Source organism: Pipistrellus hanaki (genome assembly GCF_964339955.1).
Source record: "Pipistrellus hanaki genome assembly, chromosome: 7".
Lineage (NCBI taxonomy): Eukaryota > Metazoa > Chordata > Mammalia > Chiroptera > Vespertilionidae > Pipistrellus > Pipistrellus hanaki.
In genome coordinates, this window is record NC_140509.1 from 73,942,226 (window position 1) to 73,966,028 (window position 23,803).

Here is a 23,803-nt window from a genome sequence, read left to right on the forward strand (position 1 = left end):
TATAAATAAATGTTACCTCAGGGGTCCCCTCCGTTTTTGTTTTTGTTTTTGTTTTAAACACGGAAACTCTGATGTTAAATTCTGGTGACTCTTCACTGAGAGGTGAAGGCTCCATCTACTGAACTCGATTTCCTGAAACTTCCTTGTGTGATAGAGGATGTGTGTCTCATATAAAACATAATAAAGTTTAAAAGTTTCTCCCGATTTTACCATCTTTATTTATTAGTACTAATAAGTCCTATTCATTGTCCTGTTTCCATGGAAGATGAATAGGACTTATTAGTACTAATAAATAAAGTACTAATCAATTTATTTTAAATACATTTTATCAAGAATCTCTGAGTTGCTGGAAACAGGAGACGATATGCAAGCACAGGCTCACCTGACTCCTGCGGTGATGGATGACAGCTATTGACACTGGCACCGGAGGTTGCGAGCGAGTTCATTACAAATTTATATCTGTTTTACTTAAGCCTTCTTGCCTCTCGAGCGGCAGCAGGGTCCCTTGGGTTCCATTTGACTGTAACGGCTGGCACTTTCAAAGCTGAGTTGCATCCTGTTGCCTTCTGCTCGTATTTCAGGAGCGTTTCTGAATCCAGGGTGGGCTGTAAGATCTCTTGACTCACTTGGCAATGACATCATTTCCTGGCCGAGTTTGGCCCAAAACGCTGAGAGGCGAAGCAACGGCCCAGATGTTATTAACCCTGTTTGCAAAACAGGAGGATAACGGAAACAATGGGTTTGGAGGGTTTATTTGGATTCAGTTGCAGATGCCCTGGTTCTGCACCAGGCACCACCCACAGGTCTCTTAGCTGACTCCCGAATATATATGTATATTTTATAGAAAACCACGCGTCTACAGGCCTCACGGCCCTTTATCAGCCACATTGACGGAGCATAGAGCCTATGCACTGTGCCAAGGATGTGTGCGGTACCGCACCAGCTCTACCAAGCGCAGGCTTCGCCGGTGGCTTTCCATCCTCAGACTCCTTAAACTGTTTAGTGGGACTTAACATCTGCCGTGGAGAGAAAGACAGACAGAGGTTACGTTTAGAAAGAGCAAGATGATTAAGAAAACAAGGTTCTGAGCCCTACTTTAACATTTGTGTGGGTGTAGATGTTGACATGTTACGTAATTGGAAAGCAATTTCAGCACGTCTTTTCCAGCATCGGGAGAGATTTGGAAGGTCCGTTTATTATAATGATGATGATAATAATAATTATTATTATTATTTAGGAGCCGCTGCGGAGCTCCGCTGGGGCGGAGACTATGCCCTAGTTTCGGAGACTGAGCGAGGACGGGACGGAAGTGGGGCGGAGCCTGCAGACAACAGTCTTGCTGTCTATTGGGCAGGTTTGCATATTAAAGAAGCAAGTACGATTTAGGAAAGTATGCTAGCAGGTTCCCTGGTGGTCTAGTGGTTAGGATTCGGCGCTCTCACCGCCGCGGCCCGGGTTCGATTCCCGGTCAGGGAAGATGCCTTTATCTTCTTATACTTGTTGCTATTTTTATCAATCACAAAAGTTCAATTCGTATTTAAGAGTTATTTGATCTAAGGTTTAAAATATGTCACACCTACGTGTAGGCACTATTTACATTGGAAAATATCATAAAGATCCCTGATTCTTCTCTGGAGTCCAGGCTCTTGCTTGGACTTCATACTTCCTGCTCTCTTCCGGGATTCTAAAGTCCTCTCAATACATTTGTCCAAAAACATGCGAAACCACTTCTAAAACCGCATTTTCCAGCTTTTGAAGACAATCTGGATTAATTTTTTGAAGTTTTTGTTTAATCGTGAGCTATGTTTCACTAATAACAGGAGGAAAATTATTTTAGGAGGGATTATACCTGTTTTGCATCATGGGCTGGGAGGAGGGGAGTAAAGCGGGTCGGGGAATGTGAGATATCTGTAATATTATCAACAATAAACATAAAAAATAAAAAAGCAAATCAGAACAGGATAGTCCCGTTTTATATGAAGTTTTAAAATGCTAAATTAAAAATATTGTTTCTTGACATATCATAGATATTAACTATAAATGAAAACAAGATAGTAGTTATTCCTGGTTAATGGAGAACATGGAGAAAGAATTTTCAAGAGGCATAAAGGTGTCTTTTAAAGTACCAGTAGCACTAATCTGGGTGGTGGGTACACAGGTGTTAATTCTCATTTGATTAGTCATGATGTATATATAGGTTACACTATTTTCTCTACCAATTTATTATTTAATTAAAATAAAATCAAGAAGAAATGAATGATAATGTTTGAATAAGCTGTCTGGGATAATGACATGCAAGCATTATTTAGCTGAGCAAAATTCTACTCTTGTCTATTGAATAGTTTATAATGGTGCTTGTCAGGTTAGAAATAATAAATGTAAAAATAAACCACAAGGTGGCATCGTAGCCTCACGTGTCTCATTCAAACGCATTTAATCCAAATCACCCATACTTTGTAAATGTTGGGTAGAGTTACAATCCAGTTTATTGTAGTCATAAATAAGCAGCAGGAGATTTTTTCCCTCTCTAGGCCTCTTTCTTCTCACTTCATTAATCATACTTGATTTGACTTGTGTATATACTGTGCTATCAGATTAAATTTGGAGGGAAAATTCAAATCAATTCAACGCAACTAGTACATAAGTCCAGCAAATGACATTTATTCGTTCATTTCTCATCAGCCAGCCGTGCATTCAGGTATTCATTCACTTAAGCAACATCCACTAAAATGAGTTGAGACAAAGGCAAAGAGGCTCTGGACATTAATGGTGAGCAAAACCTAATCATTATCAGTTGCTTCAGTGTAGTGGCGGAGACTCAGATGGTAGTCATATAATGACACATTTAAGTTGCAATTGAAAAATTCTTCTGTGAAGAAGATGTATGTGGTTCGGGTAATTCCACAGTAAGATTTTGAACTGGTTGGTGTTGTTAGATCTGTAGAGATCTGAAAAATGAAGGAGTTACCTAGGTATAAAAGAGGGAAACGAGCATTCTAAATAGAAGAAATGTGTGCAATACTTTGTAGCAGGAAAGAGAAAGGGGAATACCAAGGACTGAAAGAAAGCCAGGATGGCTGATGGGACGTCAGAGATAGCAAAGGAAGGTGAAGAGGAGCCTAACAAGTGGTCCAGGGACTGATCTTACACAGCCTTGTAGCTTGAGGTGAAGGATTTGTCTTCATCTCAAATGGGGAGCATGAGGGAGCCCCAGAAAGGAGGGTGGGTACAGCAGCATCTCACAGCCATGCCGGGTCACTGACGAGTCAATAGCTTCATTAGTATACAAGGAAGATTCTGCCCTAAGTGCTCGGTAGTGGCACAGCTCTGCTCACCTATGTGTGATTAGGTAGTTTTTTGTTTTGTTTTGTTTTGTTTTGTTTTTTATGGTGTAGGGTATTATTTAAATTCAATAATATAATTTCAATCTCAGCCATATTCATTAGATTTATGATTTTTTTTTAAGAAACATGACTCAAAAAATTGTATATATTTTGAATCAGACTAAAAATCATTGCTTTTGAAAATCAGAAACATAAAGCATGGTATCTTAAAAAGAGAGAGAAAAAAATAAAAGAGAGAGAGAGAAAGAGAGAGAGAGAGAGAGAGAGAGAGAGAGAGAGAGAGAGAGAGGCCGGGACCGGTTTGGCTCAGTGGATAGAGCGTCGGCCTGTGGACTGAAAGGTCCTGGGTTCAATTCCAGGCAAGGGCATCCCCAATAGGGGGTGTGCAAAAGGCAGCTGATTGATGATTCTCTCTCATCGATGTTTCTAACTCTATCCCTCTCTCTTTCTCTCTGCAAAAAATCAATAAAATATATTTTAAAAATAAAAATAAAAAAGAGAGAGAGGAGAGAATAATGTGAGGGCTTAAATAAATATTTTTCCTCACCTTCTAAATTTTTCTACCTGGGCTAATTATCAAATTTGTGGGGAAAATTCTACAAAGTTTATTATGGATGTACATGTTGGGGTGTCATAAGATATGGTGGGACACATTGGGTAGTTGAGGTTTATATGCCATTATGGACAAAGGAGAAAGGAACTGAGGTTTTGGGGTCTGAGATTTTGGGGTCTGAGAACTGGGGTCTGAGATTTTGAAGGAAACATGGAATTTACAGGGATCTGAGGAAGAGTGAAATACAAGTGGGTAGGCAAATTATTGCTAGGCAACCCAGAAACAATGGGGTGGGCCTGGAACCTTTCTCTCTAATGCTACGGTGATTATGTTAAGACTAGAGGCCCAGTACACAAAATTTGTGCACTAGGGAAGTGGGGAGAGGTGTCCCTTAGCCCAGCTTGCATCTTCTCCAATCTGGGACCAGCGGTTGGACATCCCTCTCACAGTCTTGGTCTGCTGGCTCCCAACCGCTTGCCTGCCTGCCAGCCTAATCACCCCTAACCACTCCCCTGCCAGCCTGATTGCCCCCAACTGCCTTCCCCTGCCCTCCCCTGCATGCCAGTACCCCCAAACTGCCCTCCCCTGCCAGTCTGATTGCTTACAACTGCCCTCCCCTGCCAGCCATCTTGTGTGTGGGGGTGATGGTCAATTTGCATATTACCTCTTTATTATATAGGATTCTCTTCTTGGAGTAGGTCATTCCATCTGACTTAGTGAGAAAGGAAAGGATGAGGGTCAAAGGTTTCTTTCTTTTTTACAAAAATATATTTTATTGATTTTTTTTTACAGAGAGGAAGGAAGAGGGATAGAGTTAGAAACATTGATGAGAGAGAAACATTAATCAGCTGCCTCCTACACACCCCCTACTGGGGATGTGCCTGCAACCAAGGTACATGCTCTTGACCAGAATCAAACCTGGGATCCTTCAGTCCAAAGGCTGACGCTCTGTCCACTGAGCCAAACCCGTAAGGGCAAAGGTTTCTTTCTGAGTTTTTTTTTTTGTTTGTTTCTTAATAACCAGCTTAAAATCAATATCCCAAAAGTCACAGTTTTGCAATGGCAAACATTTGGCCCCCTTCCATACACTTACAGAATTCTAACTCCTAGGCTAATACATTTAAAACAATTAGACAAATGATGCTCACTGCTCCTCTCACTATGTCATATCCTGAAGACAAGCAATGGTGGCCTGTTTCTCCTTTCGCCTCAAGCTCCCGATACCCAGAGCAAGGAAGCTGCCTCCAGACTTGGTGTTCGCAGAAGCGGCTAAACGGATTTATATTGAGTTACTTCTCCTGTGTTGTTTTGTCTGTGGTTCCTGTGCTTGGGGGTTGATGGTCACATCCAAGGAGTATCTCTGTTGTAAGAACTGGTCAGTGAGGGTCAGATAAATCACGGGTATTACTGAGACCCATTCCCAATGATAATTATGGTCAGGAGACCCCTGGCGTTTAAGTCTGTTCTCTTGGTGCAACACATAGGCCTCAAGCTTGTTAGAGACTCAGCAGTGATGGACTCATGAATATCTTTCTCGGAGGAGAGGTGGCGTACCGAACCTTGAAAGAGGGCACGATGGCCTATCCAGTCTCCTTTCCTGTGGCAGTCAAGGATGTTTGTTGCCGAGGCAACACTTGCCCCAAAGCGTGGCAGTACCCTCCTCTGGTAGTCACCAGGCTGTAAAAAGGTTTTGATGATGACGCCACACCTGATCATTTGTAGTATTCTACACATATACTTCTGCTCTTAGAAATAATAAAATAATAATGAAATAAACCTAAGTGACTGCTTGTGAGACAAAAAAAAAAGGGGGGGGGGACTGGTTTAGTTCCTGTTTAGGGGGTGGGTTGTGACTGTGACAGATATAACGAAAGTGAAATATGTCTGTGTGCCTGTGTGCTTTGCCCTCCTGACTGCACACACATCTCCATCATCTTGCCAGAACCCGAAGGAAGCCTATTTACAGCAGCTGGACTGGGACTGACTGGCTGGGACAGGGCAGAGGCCAGCCACTGCTGGCCCACAGGCAAATCTACACAAGCTTAGCGACACAATGTTCCAGTCGTATTGTTTTCATGGGGAGGGAGGGGGGGAGAGAGAGAAAAAAAAGGTCTTTAGATTCTCTTTAATTAAGGAAAATGGTTTGAAAAGAGTGGTGAGAGATCTAGGAAGCAGAATTTTATACTGTGATAAATAATCTTCAGTTTGATAGTTTGTAATTAGGGAAGAGGGGCTACCTCCATTACTCAGTTGTTTTAGGAGTTTATGAGCAATTTTAAATTTATCACCCTACTTGTGCAAGTGGAACATTATGAAAATAGCCATCCTTTGCAAAATACTTTTTCGCACACATGAGAAAATGCTACTTTGTTTTTGCTGCAATGAAAACTCAAAACTATTACAACGCAAACTTAAGTGGAAGAAACTTTAGGTCAACTTGCCAAAGATATTCAACCTCATTCTCTCCCTTAAAGAAAACTTTATAAGACATTCTATTACATACATATACCATTTCATATGCATAAATTTCTTTTGCATTGGTGGTTCAGTGGTAGAATTCTCGCCTGCCATATGCATAAATTTCTTCAGTCCTGCAGGCTAATAAAATGACAACAGAGGTTAAGGAAACAGAAAATTCAGTTCTCAGAAGACTGAGTAGTTAGAGGCACATATAAATGCCTCTGATTAGAAGGTTTTTGAAAAATAATACACATAGTAAGCTGTTAACTGCTATAGAAAGCATGCTTAACTGTAGGCTGGAGTTCCAGTTAGTTGAAAAGCCCTTTCGGATAATGAGAATTATTAAAGTGAATGGGTTACTGGGCAGGTCTTCATAGGCCAAAGGAATCATGTTATTTTATGATATGATGGACTTGGAATGTATAAACATTCAGTGTAATCCAGCATTCTCTTATCTTTTACACTCAGTGAAAGACAGGGTTTTTTTTGAACCTCAAGTTACTCAGAGATCTAGTCTTAACACTTCACCATTTTGCCTCATATATTTACAGTAAGTTCACAAATGAAGGTGGGTGTGACTGGCTTAAAAGTTGAAAGTTAAAATTAAGGGACTGGCAAATTAATTTTCTTTTATGTTATATAATAGAATGGAGTTATTCTCTTTTTATCCTTTCATAAAAGGGTGATATGATGGAAATTTTTATGCTAAAACCCTAGGCAGATTTACTCTTGTCATTAGTTCAAAGTGATCCCAGGCAAATTGAAATATTTTTGGTTAGTCTGAATGAATCGGAGTCCAAAAAAAGTACTGTCTAAGGTAAAAGGGATGGGCTTAAGAATCGGACAGGTTTGGTTTGGGTCATTGTTAACCTTTTATTCTCCAATAGTTAATATATAATGTAAAGATAATAAAGCCATGTATTCTATAGGACAATTATGGTTTTAAATTTCAGTTATGGTTTTAGATTTCAGGCACTTAGCTTGGAGCTTTGCACAGAAAACAACCAAACAGTATTAACAGCATTGCATTTTCTTTTCTTTTTTTGGACCTGTGACTTGCAGTGGGTCCTGTCAGTTACAGCAGAGGGCCCGATTCTCTGACCAGCCCCACGCCTGACTATTCCTTTGAAGTTAGAGCTGAGGGAGAAAGTGCCACCTCGTCCCCAGGGAACCATTTCTCATATGCCTCTGACGCCTCATACAAGTGTCTGTGGAAGCTAAGGGACTTTTTTTTTTCCTTCTTTTTTCTTTCTAGGATCTCCCACTGAGTTCAAAGGCTTCTCCTTCCAAAGAATATGAGCAATAGTCACCGTTTATGATGTCATATTTGCTGTAATGCTTTGTTGTAGTTGCTGAAATGTTCACAGCCTCTGTTATTGCTTAGATCTTAAAACAATTACAAGGGAAGTCAAATTCCATTCTCCAGTAAAATGAAGAACTAGAATCAGTCCCATTGTGCAATAAAAACATGAAAAGTTTGAAAACCACATCTATCTTTAGATGATTAAATTTACAAAGCCAATCCAGATTCTTTGATTTGACTGGGCCCCTATCCTGATATATTTAAAGTAAGTTAAATTAGCAACATTTTAATCTCTTCATATCTTAGCCATGGATTTTTCAATTTGCATTCAAACACAATATTAATGATAATATTGCCTCAAATCCAAAATGCTTGTGTGTGTTTTTTTTTCATTTTTTCACTCTGGAAATTGGGATATCTTATGATTAATGTGTGAAATTATGTTGTTGTGGTTCTTTTCCATAAAAACTGACCCTACACCAGTAGAAGATCTTTAGAGTGATGGAATCTTAGACTTAGGAAAATATGGAGTTCATATTTTGCTTTGTGTTGATATTACCTAAGGTGGCATTTCTCTTACTTTGTGGTAACTTAATTATTGGTAAAAAGAAACAAGTTTAATATATATGAAAGATAATCCAAAGGCTTCATTAAGATTTTTGGTACACATGTATTTGTAGGTCAAACAGCCATTACTCTAGTTAATAGCTGGTCTTTTTAACGTTTCAACATTGCTTTAAAAGTACCACAGATTTCCTCAAATATGATAGGAAATACTGTATTTGTAATAACAAGATTCCAAGGAGAAAAAAAGCCTCCCCAGCCAGTTTCCAGAAGCCCCTTTCCTCACTCTCAGGGCACCTCTTTCTTCTGAGGGTCCCTGTGAAAGCTAGGGTGGCAGCCATACCTGTCACCTGTCACTATCATGTGGTACAACACACCATTCAAAACCTGACATACATCCAGCACAGTGCTGGGTCCACAGCAGTTTTTCAATAAACCTCTCCTGGCTCACTGATGTGAAATACAAAACTGTTCTAGTTAGGCATATATACAGCTTTTAACACTGGGAAAACTCAATTTTCTAAAAATGTTCTCTTTTCCTTTTCTCTCCTTTCCCCACCTTTTTCCTACCAAAAATCCCGTGAGTTAGTTTTGGGACTAACTTTTACAAAATTAAAAGTCACCAATAAATCAAATCCTTAAATGTTCTTTTTCCCTTGAAATATAAAAAGTGGTGTTTATTTTATTTTTTATTTTTTTCTGTTTGTTGGTTTTTTTCTATCTTGGTAGCAAACACAAAAATCACCACACCTAAAGGTAGAACACCACTTTCAAAAAACATTTGATCTACCTAGTCTGTGTGGCTCAGTTACTGACCAAGGAACCAATAGGTCTCAAATTTGATTCCCAGTCAGGGCATAGGCTCTGGTTGCGGCTCTATCCCCAGTAAGGGCCATGATGTATATGCCAGTCAATGATGTTCCTTTCTTGTTGATGTTTTTATCTGTTTCTCTCTCTCTAAAAGACAATAACAACATACTTAAAAATAACCACATTTGATCAGAGATGGGAAACTCAATGGTAAAGTTAATAGAAACGAGTGAAATGTAATGTTAAAAGCTGATGATGTGAAACACTGATCAAGACCAATTAATAAATTACTGATAACCATTTTCTTTAGGAACACTGATAACCCTTAGCAACTAGGTGACAAGTTGGTTTGCAAATATTTCAGTCAATTAAATTGAAAAACAATAACTCTTATGAAATGGGGAAGAAAAAAATGTAAGGAAAAAAAAAAAGAGGAAAAGAAAGAGAAGAAAGGAGGAAGGGGATTTGTCTTAAAATATTTAATCCAAATTAAAAAAGAAAAGATCCTGCTCTCTAAAACACTTTATATTCCAAAATAGGAAAAGAATTCTTTAAATGCTGACATTGCAATAGGCACAGATCAACTATTAGATAATAAAAATCATTTTTATGCCAGCGGCCCACAAGTCGTGATTAAAAAGCAAACTTCAAATGCTACTAAATCCATTTTCTTATTTGCTACCTAATTCCATCAGAGCTAACAGAAAACTTAATAACCAGAGAGCCTCACAGAGGAACATGGTGATCTGTTTTTGCTCATTTTTTTTTTTTTTACCCACTTCCAGACAGAAGAAATTAGATAAACTAAACGCTTGATTTTTTAAAACTAAAAGCCTTCCACTTGTTCCTTTAGCTTTGAGCATAAGTGAAATGCATAATAAGACCATTCTTTCCTAATTTTTCCTACGTTTGGCCCAATAGCTTTGGGAATGGTCTCTTTCTGGCTTGATTGAAGTGGGGATATCTGCATAATCCCTAGAGCATCAAAAGAAATTGGCATTGAGGTAGACAGAGAGGATTCATCACCAGGAGGCATATATACGCTCTTCATGTATGCATGTGATTTTTAAAAACACTACAAATGTTTGTGAGTGATAAAATGTATGACACATGCTAGCGTATTGTATTACCCTATGTCCGGTATACTACTACTATTATTTAGAGTTCTTGTATTTGCACTTTTCTGAGAACCATGGTTAAGAATAAAAGGCAGAGGAAAATGATCACTTCCTGTCTCTCAATAATGTCTTACTCACCTATGCTTAATTGATTTACAAGCTCAGATAAAAACTAATTTCAAGAAAGCTGTGAAAGAGCAAAAGAAAAGCTCTGGCTTAATTAGTTAGTGAAGGAAGGCCTTGCTTGAAATTCATATCAACTTCACATTCTGCAAAGCAACTCATCCACATAAAAATAGTCAAAAAGGACTTCATTTAATTAGTGATATGTAGACTTTTGCATAGAAAAAGGTTACAAAGTAATGCAAAAAAAGACTAGGTACAGTAATTTTAAAACAAATATTTAAAAGTATAATTTTGCATAATGTTTAACATTCTTCTTTATTGCTTTCTCCACACAGCAGAGAAATGAAGTGCATAATAATACATGCTGTGTCTTTATCTTTCAAACATAAAATCTCATGTGCTCAATTTCAATGTAGTAAGAGATTATTTTGTCATTAAACAAAATAAAAAACAAAACAAAACGAAACCAAAACACCATTATGTAGCACTAGTCTAGGCATGGACAAACTCTAATTTATGTACATCCCATTGCATACATTCATCTTGATTTGGGGTAAAACGCAATCTTGAGCTTGACAAAGAGCATTTAAAAATCGTGGCTTTCTGTTCCAAATGCTACCTATCCATCTCCCTGTCTCATCCCCTCCAGAAATGCTACTTCTCCTAACAGGATGACAAGGGCAGGACACGTCATCGGGACAAAATGATGAGGATACATGTGAGAAAAAAGTCCAAATGAAACTGAATAAATTAGGCTACACTTTTACAAACTTGGGAGTTTTCAAGTTGGCATGAATCAACTTAGCCTCCGGCGGGCACACAGTAGGTAACTGCTCCTGGGTGTACTCTATAGACGCATGGTTTCTATGAGAAGCACCATATTCTGAGCCATGAAAGAAACAGGTGCCTGGGGGTTTGCAGACAAGGCAGAACGCTTGCTAAGCTGAGCACCGAGGGAGTAATTGCTGATACCAGTGTATTGCTGCGCGTCACCACTTGGCAAGTCTGTACAAAGAAAGCAAACTGAGATAAAACTAGGTCTTTCAACCCGAAACTTATTTTCAGCAATCCTTTTGGCCAACAAAATCCTGCTGGTGCCAAGAGGACACTCTTCTCTGGCATTTGTATGTCTGCAGCCTAACGCAAGCCTGCGGTCCCTTTCCCTGCTTAACCTCACGTCTACACTCGTCACTCATGTGCAATGTCCCATGCTCAGAACAAAACGTCACTAGCTCAGGCACTTGTGAAACAAGGCAATCCCCCCCCCCCACATCGCCCCCCCCCCCCCCCCCCCCCGCCCTTTCCCATCTAGTTTCAAGAGAATTCAGACAGGGCCTCTTTCTTCTCCAATGTAGAGACACCGATGCAAGGCTGGATAGCACAGTCTTTTTTTCTTTCTTTCTTTCTTTCTGGGACAATTCTACCTGGAAGCAGGTGTGCAGTTCTCCAAAGCTGCTGACGTCAGGGACCAAGCAACAACCACAGGGGGGGGGGGGGGGGGAAAGAAAACAAATGGGTAATACCACATTTCCACGTGTGAGGGGTGTGTGCCTCCAATAGCTTTATTGTTCCTGGCTGGATCTGCAGACGCCTATCCGTCTGTCTGGCTGCCTTCAGGGTGCAGATGCTGCCATGCAGGCCTTTCCGTTATCAGCGCGACAAGTTCAAGGGCACCCTAAAAGGCGCCCACCTCTGTCCCCCAGGGCCGGTAAGGTTTGCTGTTCGTGCCGCCGCCGGTCTGCTGGGGGCTGGCGGCGGCGGACACGGCCAGGGGCGGGCTGATGGCGGCGGCGGCGGCCACGGCGGCCGCGGCGTTGGGGGGCAGCATGGGGAAGGCGCCCGCGAAGGTCAGCGGGAAGCTGTGCGCCGCGGCGGTGGCGGCGGCGGCGGCCGCGTGGACGGTGGCGGACAGCGACAGCAGCGAGGTGGACAGCGGCGGCACGCAGGGCGCCACGCTGCCCGCCGCGGGCATCCGCAGCGCCGAGTCGGCGTGGGCGAAGGTGGCGGTGAGGAGCGCGGAGCCGTGCGCGGGGGGCGCGTCCGGGGCGGCCAGGCGGCAGGGCGCGGGCTCGGCGGGCTGCAGCAGCGCGGCGGGCAGCGGGTGGAAGGCGGCCGCCCAGTGGTGCGGGTGCAGCGGGTGCGGGTGCGGGTGCGGGTGGTGCGCCAGGGAGGAGGTCATGGCCGCGGCTTCGCGCTGCGAGGCGCACGTGCTCAGGTGCGAGACCAGCCGCGCCCGCAGCGGGTCCGCCGAGTCCAGGCCCTCCACGGAGCTCAGGTACCGGGCCACCTCCGTCAGGCACTCGCGGAAGCCGATGCTCATGAAGTCCATGGCCAGCGCGTGGGCATCGAAGTAGCCTGGGAGGAGGTTTGAGCAAAAGTGGGGGCCAGGAGAGAGAGAGAGAGAGAGAGAGGAGGAGGAGGAGGAGGAGGAGGAGGAGGAGGAGGAGGAGGAGGAGGAGGAGAAGGAGAAGAAGAAGAAGAAGAAAAGGATCCAGTTACTAAGGAGGCCTACCAACCAGGTTCCACTCTGTCTTTGAGAAGATTGAAGCAGAACCACAATCCTTTCTGACAACATTGCCAGCTAGTTATAGCTGCAATTTGTGCAGAAGTCAAGAGAGTGTTAGAAAGTACACTCTGCAGTTCACAGGCATTGTGACAACCCTGGCATTGCTAGGTGCTACAGCTGTTCTTGCAATGAAACTTCACAGTGTGTGTGTATGGGGGGTGGGGGACGAGATTAAGAACGTGCATGTTTCGCCGAAACCGGTTTGGTTCAGTGGATATAGAGCCTCGGCCTGCGGACTGAGAGGTCCTGGGTTCGATTCTGGTCAAGGGCATGTACCTTGGTTGCGGGCACATCCCCAGTGGTAGGGGTGCAGGAGGCAGCTGATCGATGTTTCTCTCTCATCAATGTTTCTAACTCTCTATCCATCTCCCTTCCTCTCTGTAAAATATCAATAAAATATATTTAAAAAAAGAAAAGAAAAAAAGAACATGCATGTTTCAAGTACTTCCAGGGGGAAAAAGTGGTGTTTCTCCTTCTATACTGTGGACAGTGAAATTCCCTGGTTGAATTTTTTCATGGTGATACAGAGTTCCAGGCTCCGTCTCTGTCACATGAGCAATAGATTAAAGGGTTTTTCTGAAACATCTACACTCTCTTGGCAGCGGCTTGGAGACTTTTGAATAAAGGACTTTTCTTGCCCCATCACTTACTGTATCTTAAATTAAAAAAAAAATGATTCTTGACTCTCCGTGGCTATTTTTAAATCAATAAAATGAAAACATGTTGTCATAACTTGGTATGAAAAAAATCCAATAAAAACAAAATGTTTCATTTATCATCTACTCATTATTAGACTGTCTTATTCTGTATCTCAAGCTCTTTGGCAAATAGTAGTCATAATATTCAAAAGTCCTAAAGCTAGAATTCTAACTGAAATTTGGAAGCCCCCCCCACCCCCCAAAAAAACCAAAAAACAAAAAACACATCTGGAACAAAAATATACCCTACTGGAACAGTAACAACAGCACAAAGCTGATATAAGACTGCATCGTGGAAAGGGGAAGATGAGGACTTAGGCAGAGTTAGCAACAAAGTCCCTGGGATTAGAAGGAAAAGCTCTCCCTCAAGGAGCCGCTTCCACGGAACAGATTCCACGGAGCGTCCCCAGGGTTCTCTGTGGGCCTTTGCAGACTCCGTCTCCCATGAGAGAAGAGGCGAGAGGTGATCATCAGTGTAGACCGAGTTCAGAAATCCAGAGGGATTTAGAAATGTAGGTTACTCTACTAAATCCTGTCTAGAAACTGTGGCAAGATCAAGGTAGACTGTGAAAAAAATGAACCACCAGAATGTAACCCTCTGAGCTTCCAAGAATTTTCATGAACAGGCATGAAATAATTTGAAATTTGTGGTTTGCCAGCTACAGGTTGCTGTATATCATTGAGTTCTCTGTTGCATCTTAAGGAATAGAAATTATGCTAACTTCTATCCGTCAGGGAGATGACGATGAACAGCTGTCTCCTATGAATGAATCTTGGGCCAAAAATTACAGCACAGTACATAGCTCTATACAACATCACCTGTGCCACCACTGCTCTACAGCTTTAAGTGAGCAGACTCACACCCTTGTGAAGTGGACACCAGCACTGTTCACACTTTACAGATGAGGAAAATGGGGCTCAGAGACTCAAAGAGGGTTGGTAATTTACCAAGCATCACAGAGCAACTACATGACAGTGCCAGGATTTGAAAACGGGCAACCCAACTACAGAGTCCATGCTTTAAGACCATGGTTGGCAAACTGCGGCTCGCGAGCCACATGTGGCTCTTTGGCCCCTTGAGTGTGGCTCTTCCACAAAATACCAGGGCCGGGGCGAGTCTGTTTTGAAGAAGTGGCGTTAGAAGAAGTTTAAGTTTTAAAAATTTGGCTCTCAAAAGAAATGTCAATCGTTGTACTGCTGATACTTGGCTCTGTTGACTAATGAGTTTGCCGACCACTGCTCTACGACATCAGCACACTATGAGGCCCTGATAGCAGTTGTGAGCCTTGGGTGATATAAGCCCACACTGCCAGCCCCCCTTCTTCAAGGTCCACGTACTCTTCAGCTTGGTGACCTGTTTAAGGACCTGGCAGCCAGGCCACTTGTATGTGCTTGCTTGGAAATGTGTGTTCCTACTCTATTCTGGTTTGAATTTTAGGACTGTTCAGGTAGCCAAGAATAGCAACCAAGACTCAACTTAGTTTTGATAGTAAGGCATAAGAACAATATTATTCTTTACAAGTATGTAGCTCAGGCCAAATATTTGGAATGTTGATCAGAATTCTCAGTCTTGTGGTTAACGATGCCCAGGGAGGCAGAGCAAACAAACAACTTCCCTTGCACCACCACTAACGCAATCGGTGCAGATGGAAACGTGGGGCTGGAGGGGCCTTAGCGCTCAGAGCACTAGTGTAGGCCACATAGTGCAACAGAGCACTTTTCTGTGTCCGGTCACAGGGGAGGCAGTGGCCAACCTGGGCTGGATCCTCAGCTCTTAAGATTTTATCCATTCTCTTCTCCATTATGTAAGCATGTTTGCATCCTATACTTAGGGTTACATTTTAATGAACAGGAATTTAAAAATTCATGCAGAATGGTTCCTTGAGAAGGTGAAACCAAGGGTAAGTCACACCACATGGGCTTCTCTGTACAATGATCGGCCTCCCTGACACACAAATATCGAAACAAAGCCATAAGATTAGAGGCAATCTTCCCCTTCCCCCAAACTTCCGTTAGATCAGAGCTAGAACTCTGTATAATGCAGCTGTCCCAAAGGAAGTGGCTCTAGAATTGCTCTCATGTTGTTTTCAGATTTTGGTTGGTCTTGGATTTAGAGGTGATGGCCAGGGCTGTGTTCCACCGGACCCTCATCCGTATGGCCACAGTGGAGTTAAATACTGAAATACTTCCGTCCCAACTGGTAAACAGTGACTTGTCTCCAATGCCCTTTTCCTGCCTTCATCTAGGGCAAACTATGACACTCCGTAGTAAAAGGCTGATGAAAAGCACCGAGAAGCTTCTAGAGTAGAGGTGCAGCAGCACGTAGCCCCTTGTGGTGTCTCGTATTTATCCAGTTGTCAAATATATTAAACTAGTGACCAGATGCACAAATTTGTACACATGAAAAAGAAATTAATTAGAAGGTGGCCAGCAGGGTGGGACCTGGGCGAGATGTGCCAGACAGAACCTGGAGCCAGCCCATGCGGTTCCTCCCCGGCATCTTCAGAGTGTGGGGGTCCCTCTGCAGGGGGGATCCCATAGCCTGGCCTGTGGGGATCAGGCCAAAACCAGCTCTCTGACATCCCCTGAGGTCTCCCCGAGTGTGAGAGGGAAAACTCTGCAGAGTTGCTGTCCTACAGAGTGTGGAATGCAAAAGCAAGTGCACAGTAAATCAGATTCAGGGCCCGACAGTGCCCCAGCAACAACATAGCCCACGGCCAGAGGTGGAACTGCGTGGCCCTATGAGGAATCGGGCTCCCTCCTCTCTGGTTTCGGGGTGCATCATCTGAGAACCGCTGCTGCCAAGTCACTGCAGCTCAGCAGCTCCTGCATTGAGCATCTGCCCCCTGGTGGTCAGTATGCATCATAGCAATCATTCTGTTGGCTTATATACATTTATAGATAACATCCTTGGCTAAGATGAATACCAAAGGTTTGTTTGAAGGGTGAAAAAGATACAAAAGGGTGAAATCCAGTGTAAGTGAGAATAGGGATGATGAAATCTGAATGAACATTACAGCTTTCCATCTCAAGTGTACTTTTAACATGAAGTAAGGGCCTGCCCCTGACCCACTAAACAATTCTTCCCCAAATCACTATGGAACACAGAGGACATCTCTCCAGGGAACCTGCTCCTGTTTGCTCTGGTTAGGAACGACTCTTCCACTAACGGTTTCCAGTACAGATTCACTACCTGCACTTCAGATGCTCTGTCTGGTCTGAATCCAAAACCAAGCAAAATCTGAAAACAACAATGGGAGTAATTCTAGAGTCACTTCCTTTGGAATAGCTGCATTACACTGAGTTCCAGCTCTGATTTAAGGGGGGCTTTGGGGAAAGAGAAAGAAGAAAAAGAGAAAAGATTGCCTTTAACCTCCTGTTTATGTTTGTGTGTTTGTTTTGTCTTTCTGTGCAGATTCCAGCATGTGCTTCTGAAGTCCCAAACAAATCTCTGACCAGGCTGCTGTGAATGAAGCTTTACTCCCACAGTATTATGAAAGCAAACACAAGCCCAGGGTCAAGTGCTTCTTTTGTTCCAGAAGTTCTTTCCCACGAGTTCAATCCTGCCATTAGCATTGATTTCCACAGCTTTAATCTGGGACCTCCTATCTCAGCTTGTTAAAGAACCGTTGGACTATGACTTCCTTACAATCTTGGGGAGGGGAGGGGAGGGGGGGAGAGGTGGAAAAAAGAGGTGGAAAGGGGTGGGGAAAACGAAATCATCTGCTTACCTTTGCCCCCTGTTGCCTGAAGCATCTTCAAATGATCCACTGTCATTTGTAATATTTCAGCTTTTTCTAACTTTGCAGATCCCTGCATAAACAAGTAAGAAAGTTTTATAAGTTCTATGGAAACAAAATTTGGGATATTTTATACTGGATTTTCAATTTTCCTTCTCACTAGGAAATTCTACGTTTAATTTTTTTTTCACAGAAAAATCTGAATCCCTTCCAAACTTTAAATGAAAACTCTAATTACTATGTCACACCCAACGACAGATAGTTGCCATTTCAACCTTTAAAGGTTAAAAGGTATAATAAATATTTTTATCATAAGAGTAACTATACTCCCCAATATTACTCTACCAAAATTACAATTGCGAAAATCTCAAACTTTGCATCCAATCAGTTCCTTGATCAATATATACTTAATATTTTTACTTTGCTTGTTAATGAAAGTATATTTTATTTCATTATCTAATTATATAAAACATTCAGTAGTCCTATATAATACTCAAATCTAGATCAGTATAATACAACTCTGAAGGATAAGAAAATAGAATCTCAAATTACTGTTGAACCCTGACATGGTGACTTTGATTGAATAATTATTTGGTCTTGGTATTTTTCATTATACCAAATATTATTGGTTTTAAAGAAGACATATGGTAGGATAATTTGCAATATTTACTCTCTGAAAGTGCCTGCCACATTTTAGAAGATTTACAGTTTCCAAATATTCAACATTCTTGGTTATATAATGGACATATCTCTTTTAATGATCTTCTAACATTTTAAAATAAAATATTTTTACTTTCTAGCTAGAAAAATAAAATAAAATAAAAATAAAAAATTCTAATAAGTCTTTAATTCATACTAGACCACGGGTAAGCAGAACCAAAAATAAAAAAGGGAAAACTTTTAATATGTTTTCCAATCTTTACCAGCAGGTGTCACTGTGAATTCCAAGATCATAAATAAGAAAGCTTAATTTACTACTTATCCAGTAAACATCGGCAACGTGTAAGGATATTTAAACCCTTTAAAATAGTTCTTAATAAAATTGTCTTTGAAATGTATTTTTATGTCCCCACTTTTTAAAATAAGGCAACTTCTGGAAACCAAATGAAAAAAAGTGCCACCTCAAACTGTCTCAGAGTGCTGTGGGTGGCTTCTAATTTCCTGGAAGAGCTAAATAATTAAATCAATATGTCTTTTTCAGAAAAGGAAATAGAAGTTTATTTCAGGTTCCTATGCATTACTTGTTTTGTGAAAATTAGCAGCTCAATGCCAGTTATTTAAACTGCTTGAATAAATACCCTTCTAATCATATTGTGACAGGGCCAGCTCACTACGGGTTGGTAGCCAAGCTCAGCAAATGGGAAAGTCTGTGTTTATGGTAACTAGTTGCCAAACAACTGAGGCTTTTCTTTTAAGACTTGTTTTAAGTTGATATTTAAGAAAAGAAAGAAAGAAAAAGAACAACAAAAACCACACCAAACTGATGGCTCCTCATAGCTAGGTATTTCAGTACTCAAAGTAAAAATCTCTCTAAATAATATTTTCATTTTCAGCCTACTGCTACTAATCAAAACTACAGTCTCCACATTACATTTACCTAATCAAAGGCAGTTTCAGCAAATAGAATGGGTGCCTGTGTTTCTCTTAAAACTGTATAATCAATAGCATATTACATTTTGTACTTCTGTCAGTGCTCAATGTTTCCATGAAGATATACAGTAGTTTCAGTGAACGTGACTAATAACAAAATTGTAGTTTCTGGATAATTGCTGAGGGCTTTGTAATGCTTGTCTGGTTCATGAAATAAACAAAAAAATAAAGTAAACAAACAACTGCTGTCTTATACTCTATTTGAATTAAATTGACAGTATTTTCAACAAGGTTATGATGGCCGCATTCTTTGAAAGATGCTCTTAGAAATCTGTGCCATTCGCCATGGTGGCAGGAAGAGAAACTTTTCTAAAACGACAAAGAAAGATTTACATATTTGGCTTCCTACGCTGTTAAGTGTGAAATTTTTTTTTTTTTTTTTTTTTTTTGTTGTTGTAAAGGAATACTTGAATTCTGTAAAGGGCATATGGCTAGTTCGATTTTTACCAAACTTCCAAAAAGATGCTCCAAATTGAGCATTATTCTGTTAACCCAGGGATTAAAAATGAAACCGTGTGAGTTGGTAAATAAATTACATTAGTATAAATTATTTAGATAAATAGAGCTGGAGATGTTACTTCCTGAGCTTTGGTAATTTTTAAATTAAAAAGCTTATTTTTCTTAAACTGTTTGAAACAAAATGAAATTTCACACATGATATCCTTCTTCTTCTTCTTCTTCTTTTTTTTAAAGAATACCACATACATCTTGGTTTTAAACAAAACCACCACTGGTCCTCATAGAAAGAACAGAGAAAGCATGAACACTGTTACCCTTAAGGGGAAAATAAGCTCAAGAATGGAAATGTTTTTCAAGTTCACGATGGATTATGTTTTTAATAGTTTTGCCACAACAAAGCATTTTATTGAAATCACTGCTCTGTGCCAGATCAGGGCACATACACCATTATTTTAATAAGCTTTAACGGGAACCCACATTCCGAGATGAGGGAATCAGGTTTTTTGAGCTTTCTGGTTGGGGTGGTCGGGGTGAGGATAGCTTACTTGTTTTTCAAAAGCAGTTGGCACCAGCCGCCTCAACTCCGATAAGCTGTTATTTATCCGATCTCGACGCCTTTTCTCTATTATCTATCCCAAAGAAAGCAAAACAAACGTTTATGAATACACAAATGATAAAATTACTCAGAATGAAAAACACACAACTGTTACACATTAGGCTGCATAACATGAAATAAAAAGGGGGGAAAAAATCACATACCCCTCTCCTTTTCTTTCTCGCCATAATCTGAGACGTTGTTGTTGGGGAATTCGATCTAATCACAGAGCTAGAACTTTGCCTAGGAAATAGGAAGAGTATGTCAGGTGCTCCATTAACATAACAATAGTTTCTTCTGAGTGCTTGATGCCACCCCTTAAATATTGAGAGTGATTTCGCAGTTGAGGTCTGTGCGGCTTTATTCTTAATTCTTGCTTTACTCTTTATATACTTTGCTTTCAGCCTATATCTCTTTTCAAGTAGGAATGAATGGTGGCTTAAAAAAGAGAAGTTTTAATGCGTAATGTAGATGCCAAATCCATTGGCAAAAACATCCCTACACTTTTATTAAGTTTCCTAGTACAATAATGATGGGCAGTCAGGGTGAGAAATTAAATATTAGTACTTCCTAGTGCCGCTCGTAAATGTTTCTTAAAACTCAACTTATCTCTAGCACCCTCCTCCTCCTCTTTCTGGTCAGACCGACTGAACAAAGCAAAGCTATTTTAAAATAAAGGCCATGTTTAGCACCATTACCAAACAGATATACGATCGTCACGTGTCACACTGTTGTCTCTAGATGCAATCTTTAAAATAAACACAAGTTATCTTACTATTTCAATTAGTCATATCTTACAACGGGAAAAAATGACAAATTTAATGTTTTGTATACTAATCTTCCAAAAGAATGCTCCAAAGTAAAAATGCCACTGATAGGAACATTAAAATCAGATCCACTACCAGGTAAAGGTTTTACTTTGAAAGTGAAACTTGTACCTTTGCGCCCTCAACCTAAGCCTAAACCTCTAGGAGCTGCAACTTGTCTTGAGTTTCCCAATGAAAAGATATTTCATACTGAGAATTCAATCAAATTGTTATTTTGCCACTTAGCATTTCCACCATCCTTTCTAATTCGTATCTATTACTCTTCATAATTCATGGGTTCTATAATTCTTCATGTTCTCAGATTTTCCAGCGTTCCTGCTATTTGTTCTTCCATCTTAGAAATGTTGCACGGATCAGGCTGTTATTACTTCATCTTCTCACGTCTGGATCTTGTTTCTGAATGAACTGTCTTCCTCCTTCCCACCCATCTCAACTGGCTTCGCCTTTCACAGGACATCTTCTGTTTTTCTGTTCTTTTTAAAGATGACCAACACTTTAATCATTGGAAGATACTTTGTAAGCAACGTTTCATGTAAATATCTTTGCTCCTGCTGATAATCAGGCTTTGGTTTGTAGGTATTAGAAGAACAGCATTGAAAGGGGGGGGGGGGGAAACAAAACAACAGTATTGAAAGTTTTCCAAAAGATAGGAAGAATTTTGCTCTCTGAGTGACAGTTGCAGATAAATAATGAAGGTGCTTCTGGGGGATGCCAATTAGAAGCAATTATCATTTGACCCGCCTGGCACTAAAATGTCTCAGTAATCTCCCCCTGTCACTGGGAAGTGGAGGTCTGGCTTCACTTTTCAAGTAGGAATGAATGGTGATCACGGCCCCGATCTTTTCCAGACTTAAGAACCAGTAATCAAAAGAAATAAATGCCCGAATCGATGCTTCTTACATCTGTCCCTCACTCCTCTACTGTCAGCCAAGACACACATGGCCAACCTGGAGAGCGCAACCCACTTAGCCGGGACATTGCAAGTCGCTTTAATTTCCCCGTAAAGCAACTTATCTTTTTTAGTCTCTTTAAAAACATCCTTTCTTTTTTTTCTTTCTTTTTTTTTTTCTTTGCTCTTGGCCCATTTCGGCAGGGTCAGTGTCGGGGGACCTGTTTGCCCGCCGGCCTCGTGCTGACAGCCGGGCAGCATCCCCGGCCACCTCCCGCCCCTCCGGGCGCGTCCTGGTCCGCTGCGCTCCCCCACTGGGCTGCAAACCGACACCCCTCGCCCCACTCCACGCACGTCCCTGAGTTTCTCCTGCAAAACTTTCCCCTCTTCGTTAGGACGACGCGAAAAAGGAGCCTCGAGATCGCCCCGGAGCCGTCCTACACAAAGCTGCCCGACCCCAACGCCCCGGGCTCCGGGCAGCGCCCGCCGCGCGCGCTCACCCGGAGTAATTGTTCTCGCTGCCCACGTCGATGGTCTCGTCCAGGTCGCTCTCCGAGGTGGTCTCCTCGCAGGGGCGCTTCATCGCGGCGGAGACGGCGCGGGGCGCAGCCCGGCCGGGCACACGGGTGCGAAGCGCGCGCGGCCCGGCGACCTCCCCGCCGGCCTCCTCCTCCTCCTCCTCCTCCTCCTCGCCCCCCTCCCCGGGCCGGCAGGCGCGGCTCCCGCTGCGGCGGCGCTGGCGGCTCCTCCGGGCTGTTTCCCACGCCGCAGCCCGGCTCCGCGGCAAGACCGGCGCCGGGCACGCCCCCCCGGCGGGCGGGGCCGGGGCGCACGCCTCCCTCCCGCGGGGCCCCCGGCGCCCCGGCGGGCCCCGCCCCCTCGGGTTCGGCGCGGCCCGCGATTGGCTGGGGCGGAGGGGTGGGGCCGCCCGCGCCCGCGCCCGCCTCGGGGCCGGGGCCGAAGCGTGGGAACCGGCTTCACACCTGGGGCGGCGGCGCTGCGCGCGGGAGGGCCGGGCCGCGGCGGGCGGCCGGGCTGCCGATCGCTCGCTGGGGACGCGCGCGGACCCGGGCGCGGGCGCCGCGAGGGCGGGCCGGTGCAGGGCGGGCTCGTGGGCCGCGGGCTTTGGCCCTCCTTCCCCCGCAACCCACCCCCGCCGTCCGCCGGGGCAGCTTCAGCCTCGGTTTGGGTGGAAAGCACAACCCCAGCGCGTGGCCCGGGGTGAGCGCGGGTGTGTCGTGGGGAGGCGCCTGCCGCGGCTTCTCCCCGCCGCCCCACTTGGCTGTCCCTGGGCAGGACCCAAACTGCTTACCGGCTGACCCTGGCGGTCACATTTGTCCTCTGGTTTTTGTTTTTTGTTTTTTTTTTTAACCTTAAATCAAAGTTATTTTTCTCCCCGGCAACTCCCGAGGCTGCTTCTGCGGCCTCTGGGCTGCGGACAGATAAGGACGTGAGTTTCCCCGACCGGGTACCGAACCCCTGACGGTCGGGATGGTCTGAGGTTGCCCTCCCGCCCCCTCCCCCACCCAGGATTTTCGATTTGCTGTTGTCAGTTATTTCCATCCCCGCCCCCTCCACTGGGACTGCGGATAGTGGGTCCCGCCGAGTAAACCGTGCCTGGAGTCGTGTTTTTTATTTTGGTGGCCGGAAGGACTAGGGCGTAAAATGCGGGTATTTCAGGACACAATTTTAGTCGTTTTTTCAAGTTCGAGTTTTCCTGGGCTTGGATTTATTCACATAAACCGTAACTTCCCACTCTCCCTGCTGGTGTGCGGGTCGCAGCGGTAGGTTTCATTAGAATCCGGGACATGGAAAACCGCTCTGGAAACTGAATTTGTTTTCTAAATTTTGTTTTCAAATTCGTGTCCATTTTTTTTTTTTAAGTGCATTGGGCACCGCGGGTGGTAGAAGCTCTGGATGTGCTTTCAAAACATGTTTCCCGGCGTCTCTTTCGGGGCTCCGATGTTTGAACCGGTGCGTCTCCGCGGATGCGTCTCCGCGGGGGCAGCCGGGCCGGGCTGCGTGCCCCGGAGCCGCGGGGCCGGGGGCCGGAGACTCCGCTCGTGGCGCCGGGACAGCTCGGTGCTTGGCGGCTAAAAGC

The 23,803-nt window shown here is 43.1% G+C and overlaps 2 protein-coding genes across 3 annotated transcripts in view; both read right to left on the reverse strand.

The window, feature by feature from the left end:
- The window catches only part of NCOA7 (nuclear receptor coactivator 7), a 111,698-nt gene extending 111,106 nt beyond the window's left edge, over positions 1–592 (reverse strand). The window contains exon 1 of the mRNA XM_084889611.1: positions 383–592. The gene's annotated coding sequence lies outside the window, so the exon portion shown is untranslated. The remainder of the gene's footprint in view (positions 1–382) is intronic.
- An 11,216-nt stretch (positions 593–11,808) lies between these two features.
- On the reverse strand, positions 11,809–22,443 carry HEY2 (hes related family bHLH transcription factor with YRPW motif 2). Of its 2 annotated transcripts, XM_084889662.1 has the most exons (6): positions 22,203–22,443; positions 20,151–20,229; positions 19,937–20,020; positions 17,274–17,355; positions 12,392–12,633; positions 11,809–12,233 (listed from the first exon to the last, which is right to left on the reverse strand). In XM_084889662.1, the coding sequence occupies exons 1-6, from the start codon at positions 22,283–22,285 to the stop codon at positions 11,943–11,945; spliced, it is 861 nt and encodes a 286-aa protein (XP_084745788.1). In that variant the 5' UTR covers positions 22,286–22,443; the 3' UTR covers positions 11,809–11,942. The 2 variants fall into 2 exon arrangements, with proteins under 2 accessions (XP_084745788.1, XP_084745787.1); XM_084889661.1 differs by having other exon boundaries at positions 11,811–12,633.
- Between the last annotated feature and the right edge of the window lie 1,360 nt (positions 22,444–23,803).